Below are 6,000 nucleotides of genomic sequence, written 5' to 3' on the forward strand. Positions count from 1 at the left end.
ATTCTGGAGGAACTCAACAGGTCAGGCATCTTTGGACAGGAATAAACAGTCGATGTTTTGGGCCAAGACCTTTCACTGAGACTCATATCTGGAGCCGAACCAATTCCTCGAAACTTCTTAAGCCTCAAAATATTCTCCAGAGGCCGCCTAACATCAACTGAACCTTTCGTGGGAGATAAATTACTGGAGAAACTCCTAAGGGATCAGATTTGATGTACATTTGGATAGGCAGGGACTGATTTGGGATAGTCAGTATTGCTTTGTACGAGGTAAATTATATATCAGCAGAGAGGTCCAAGCTGGGATGTTAGTTGTTTGTGAGTTTAGGAGACATGATTCATATATTTGCAGATGACATAAAGATTGTACTATTATGGATAGCAATGGCTACAACATGTTATAGATCAGATGGAAAATGGTGGAATGTTGGCCAATGGAATTCAGTTCTGACAAGTGCAAGATGATGTATTTTGAGATATCAGATAGAAGTAGGACTTACACAGATAAGTGGCAGAGAGCAAAGGAACATAGATAAACAGAGGGATCTTAGGGTTCGAGTCTATAGTTCCACAAACATAGAATAGTACAGCATTGGAACAGATTCTTTGGCCCAAAACATTGTGCTGAACCAATTAAATTAGTAATCTGATGGCCAACGAAACTAATCCCTTCTGCCACACAATGTCCATATCCTTCCATTTCCCTCACATTCATGTGCCTATCTAAACACCTCTTAAAAATCCCTAATGTGTTTGACTCTACCACCTTCTGCAGCATATTCATCCCAGGCATCCACCACTCTGTAAACAAAACTTGCCCATCACATCACTTTGAAATGAGCCCCTCTCACCTTACATGGATGCCCTCTGGCATTAGACATTTCAACCCTGGGAACAAGATATTGTCTGACTGCTCTATCAACGCCTCTCATAATCTTATAAACCTCTATCAGATCTCCCTTTAGCTTCTGCCGCTCGAGAGAAAACAAACCCAAGTTTGTTCAACTTCTTGTTACACAGGTTGATAGGGTAGTGAAGAAGCAACGTGGCATGCTTGACTTCATAGACTGAAGCAGTGAATCTAAAAGTTGGGAGCTGAGGTTGCAACTTTACAACATAGAGGTTAGGCCACACTTGGAGTATTGTGTGCAATACTAGCTGCCACACCACTGTAGGGATACACTGGAAAGTGAAGAAGAGATTTACCAGGATGCTACCTGGATTGGAAGGCTAATTATGGGAATATATTGGATTGTTTGTTTTCCCTGAAGCAAGAAGGTTGAGGGCTGCCCCCCCCCACACACACACACACACCTAGAACTGCCTGACAAAAGAGGTGATGACACCATTTATGAGACACTTAGACAGACAGTTGAATAAGTGAGGCATAGAAAGATACAAACGTAACACAGCTAAATGGAATTCGTGCAGATGGAAAAACGATGGGCTTGGCTGAAGTTACTCAGAGTACCAGAGATACACAGCACAGAACCACCCAATATCCATCCCCCAGTACCAAACTGCCATCCAACATCTCTCCCAAACCCGACCATTTTATCAGAATGAGGGGTGATTTTACTGAAGAACAGAAGATACTTAAGAATCCCGACAGAGCAAATATCAAGACCTTTCCACTTGTGGAAGTACCTTGATTAAGGGCACAGAACCACAGAATTGAAGGAGAATCCCAGGAGCTTCTACAGATATATTAAGAGCAAAAAGGCAGCAAGGGACAAAATTGAATTCTTGAAGATCAGAGTGGTCATCTATGCATGGAGCTGAAAGAAATGGGGGAGATCTTAAATGGATTTACTGAATCTGCATTTACTCGGGAGATGGAAACAGGGTCTGTCTAGAGAAGACAGGCAAAGTAGCAGTGAGGTCATGGGTCCTGAACAGACTACAGAAGAGGATGTGCTTGCTGTCTTGAGGCAAATTAGAGTTGATAAGTCCCCAGGACCTGACAAGGCATTCCCTCAGACCCAGTGGGAGTATAGTGCAGAAATTGTAGGTCCTAGAAGAGATATTTAAAATATCCTTAGCCAGAGGACTAGAGGATAACTAATGCCTTTCCATTGTTTAAGAATGGCTCTACAAATAAGCCAGGAAATTATAGGCCAGTGAGCCTGACATGAGTATTGGGTAAATTATTGGAAGCTATTCTGAAGGACCAGATATGTACTTCTAAGTATTTGGATAGACAAGTCAATATAGATTAGACAACATGGCTTTGTGTGTGGCAAGCCATTTCTAACCAATCTTATAGAGTTCTTCAAGAAAATTACGAGGAAAGTTGATGGATGCAAGACAGTGGATGTTGTCTCTATTGACTTTAGTACGGCCTTTGACAGGGTCCTGTATGGGAAGTTGGTCAAGAAGGTTTAGTCACTCGGAATTCAAGATGAGGTCATTAACTGGGTGTGGTGAACTATATATACCTGTCTGGACACGCCCCCCCGCTGACTGCTCCTGTGGCTCCTCCCACAGACCCCTGCATAAAGGCGATTGGAGACACCGCCCCGGCCTCAGTCTCCAGGATGTAGTGTGGTGGTCAATTGCTGCTTGTTCTTTCTTCCAGCCAATAAAAGTCTATATCTCGCCTCATGTCTCCGAGAGTTATTGATGGTGCATCACTGGGTTAGAGATTAGCTTTGCAGGCAAAGCCAGAGAGTGGTAGTAGCTGGTTGTCACTCTGACTAAACGCACATGGCTAGTGGTGTGCTGCAGGGACTGGTGCTGGGTCCACTACTGTTGGTCATCTATATCAATGATATGGACGATAATGTGGTAAACGGGATCAGCAAATTTGTGGAATACACCAAGTTTGGGGCTGTAGTGGACATCAAGTAAGACTATCAAAGCTTGCAGTGGGATCTGTATCAGATGGAAAAATGGGATGAAAATGATAGCTGGAACTTAAGGCGGGAAAGTGTGTGGTGCTGCACTTTACGAGGATAAACCAGGGGACGACTTGCATGATGAGCAGTAGGACACTGAGGAATGCGGTAGAATAGAGGGATCTGAGAATACAGATCCATCATTCCTTGAAAGTGGCGTCACAGGTAGATAAGGTTGTAAAGAAAGCTCCTGGCACATTGGCCTTCATAAATCAAAATGCTGAGTACAAGAGATGGGATGTGACGTTGAAGTTGCATAGATGTTGGTGAGACCTAGGTCGGAATATTGTGTGCCGTTTTGGTCACCCATCTACAGGAAAGATGAAGATAAAATTGAAAGAGTGCAAGGAAAATTTACAAAGTATGCTGTCTGGACCTGAGTTATAGGGAAGGGCTGAATAGGTTAGGACTTTATTTCCTAGAACATAGGAGAAGGAGGGGAGATTTGATAGAAGTGTACAAAATTATGAAGGTATAGAGAGCACACTTTTTTCACTGAAGCTGGGCGAGATTATAACTAGAAGTCATGGGTTAAGGGTGAAAGGCAAAATGTTTAGAGGAACATGGGGGAAACTTCTTCACTTAAAGGGTGCTGAGAGTGTGGAACGAACAGCCAGCGCAAGTGGTGGATGCGGGTTCGATTTAAAATTTAAGAGAAATGGGGATAGGTACATGGATAAGAAGGTATTGAGGGCTATGATCCGGGAGCAGGGCAATGGGACTAGGCAGATTGATGGTTCTAGATGGGCTGAAGGGCATTTTTCTGTGGTATAGTGTTTAATGCTTTATGATTGAACTGACGGCAATTTTGGAGGCTAAATGGTTGGGGATACTGGTGCAAACAACAAACTATATCTGAATCAGGAGCTTGACCTGCCTAGTTCCTCCAGATGTTTGTTCAGTTTTCCCTTCCAGATGCAGACATCTGTAGTCTTGCAGTTCAATGTCCCTCTGCATAGGTGAACGTCTTCTCAGAAACTACATTACACTGGAAAGGGTGAGCAAGAGCAGGCACACAGGCTGAAGGGAAATCTTTGAAAACAAACATGATGTTTAAAAAATAGCACTGCAATGATCGATGACTTTGCTAAGGGAGCTGCTACTTTCTGTGAGGATGACAGACAAACTTGGCCACAAATAACCCCGCTCTGGGAACGAGGGCTCAATTGTATCACCGTCAGAGTCAGCAATGTGTTGAATAGCTCCCCCCCCCCCCTTCCCCAACACTGTACAATCCCAAAAGGTCCCAATACTCACTCAAGTTGTCATAATCATCCATGCTGAAGTTCCACATCTTGCTGGCTACATCTGAAATCAAAGCAAAAACTGATGTTATCGTGGATATTATCAACCTTTCATTGCCTTGTGAAGCATAGCAATGCCTGCACCCAAAACCCAGGTTTGAAAGTAATACTAGAATGGGAAGGCAAAACCAAAACTGCTGGAGATTGTCGATGAATAATGATTAGTGACCACTGGCCCTTGAGTCTGAGAAATGATCACATTCCCAATCAATCATAAGATGAGATGCTTTATCCTTCCCATATGCTGGGACACTTAATCACAAGAGAATCCAACTAATACACCAACCTGCCTTCCCAATTTTAGTCATGTGATCCCAAAAATCCTCTCAAATCTTTCTGTTGGACTATGATGTGTCACTCAATTTGTGTGCCTTTTCCTACAGGTGCAGCCTGAACCACTGAATATTTCCAGAATCTGCAGTTTTTAAAAATTGAAATGTGGACCGGTTGTTGAACCTCCCTCCAATTCCTCCCACCCTTCCCTCCCAACCCTAATCTTAACCCCACCCCCCTCCTCCATCACCCCACACACTGCCATGAACCCTTCCCTCCCTCTATCATCAACCTCCACAATCCTCCATCAACACTTGAAGGCACAGTACTAGATTAATGGCAAGATTATCAGCAGTGTGGACAAACAGAGGAACAGATTCTTCAAAGCTGCCAAGCAAGTTGATACAATGGTTAAGGTGTATGGTGTGTTGGCCTTCATTAGTTAATGGACTGAATTCAAGAGCCCTGAGGTAATGTTGCAGCTCTATAAAACTCTGGTTAGACCACACACAGTATTGTTCTGGTCACCTCCTTACAGGAAGGGTATGGGAGCTTTAGAGAGGGTGCACAGCAGATTTACAAGGATGCTGCCTGGATTAGAGACCACCTCTTATAAGGAAATGTTAAGTGAGCTGGAGCTTTTCTGTTTAGAACCAAGGAGGATGAGGGATAACTTGACAGAGGTATACAATACAATTGAGTGAATAGCCAGAGACTACTTTTCCCCAGGGTAGAAATGGCTAATACAAGTGGGCAGAACTTTTAAGGTGACTGGAGATAAGTTTGGGGGTGGGGGCAATGACAGAGGTAAATTTTGTTTACACAGAGAGTAGCAGGTACATGGCAGTTACAAATCCTGGGTCCCCCATCAACCCCCACCACCACCATAACCCTGGGCCCTTCATTATCACCACCCCTAATCCTGGGCTGGGATCTCCCCTCCCCGCTCCTCTCATCCCAATCCAACTCCACCCCATTCCCTCCCCACCCTCCCCTTCCATCCCATCCACGCTTCTCACCGTAACGTCTGCTCGGAATACTCTTGAAGACGGCCAGCAGCGCGGGATTGAAGCCGACCTCCACTCGGAAGCGCTGCGGGTCGTGCCTCACACACCTGCCGCTGAGGGGGACCCCCGGGGCCACGGACAGTCGCTCCCGCCCGCTACCCGGGGCGACGGGGGCTGTGACTGTTGCGGCGCGATGCTGGGGCTCAGGGCCGGCGGTGGCTTCCCCCCGGGACGCGCACACATCCCGCTGCGCAGGGGCAACGGGCCGAGGGGTGCTGGGACCGGGAGCCGCAGCCAGGGCCAGTCTCTCCGCCCGGCGGGCCAGCGCCTTCTGCCGGTTCTCCTCAATCCGCTGCTTCTGCTGCTCGCTGAGTCCGGCAGACATGGCCAGGTCGGCATCAGCCCCGGATAACCACTGCCGCCCTCGGCACTGAGCAAACAGACCGGCTCCCTGCTACGCAAGCACCGGGCTTTCCGTGGCGCAGGCCTCAAGAGGCGGAATCCAAACAAACGTGATTGA

At 46.2% G+C, this 6,000-nt stretch overlaps 1 protein-coding gene across 1 annotated transcript in view; it reads right to left on the reverse strand.

Annotated features, from left to right (window-relative positions):
* Positions 1 to 6,000, reverse strand: part of smarcal1 (SWI/SNF related, matrix associated, actin dependent regulator of chromatin, subfamily a-like 1) — a 52,766-nt gene extending 46,766 nt beyond the window's left edge. The window contains exons 1-2 of the mRNA XM_073046344.1: positions 5,493 to 6,000; positions 4,154 to 4,204 (exon numbers count right to left, since the gene is read on the reverse strand). Of these exons, the coding sequence (XP_072902445.1) occupies positions 4,154 to 4,204; positions 5,493 to 5,865 (424 nt within the window). The 5' untranslated portion in view covers positions 5,866 to 6,000. The remainder of the gene's footprint in view (positions 1 to 4,153; positions 4,205 to 5,492) is intronic.

The sequence above is a fragment of the Hemitrygon akajei genome, chromosome 5, assembly GCF_048418815.1.
Source record: "Hemitrygon akajei chromosome 5, sHemAka1.3, whole genome shotgun sequence".
Lineage (NCBI taxonomy): Eukaryota > Metazoa > Chordata > Chondrichthyes > Myliobatiformes > Dasyatidae > Hemitrygon > Hemitrygon akajei.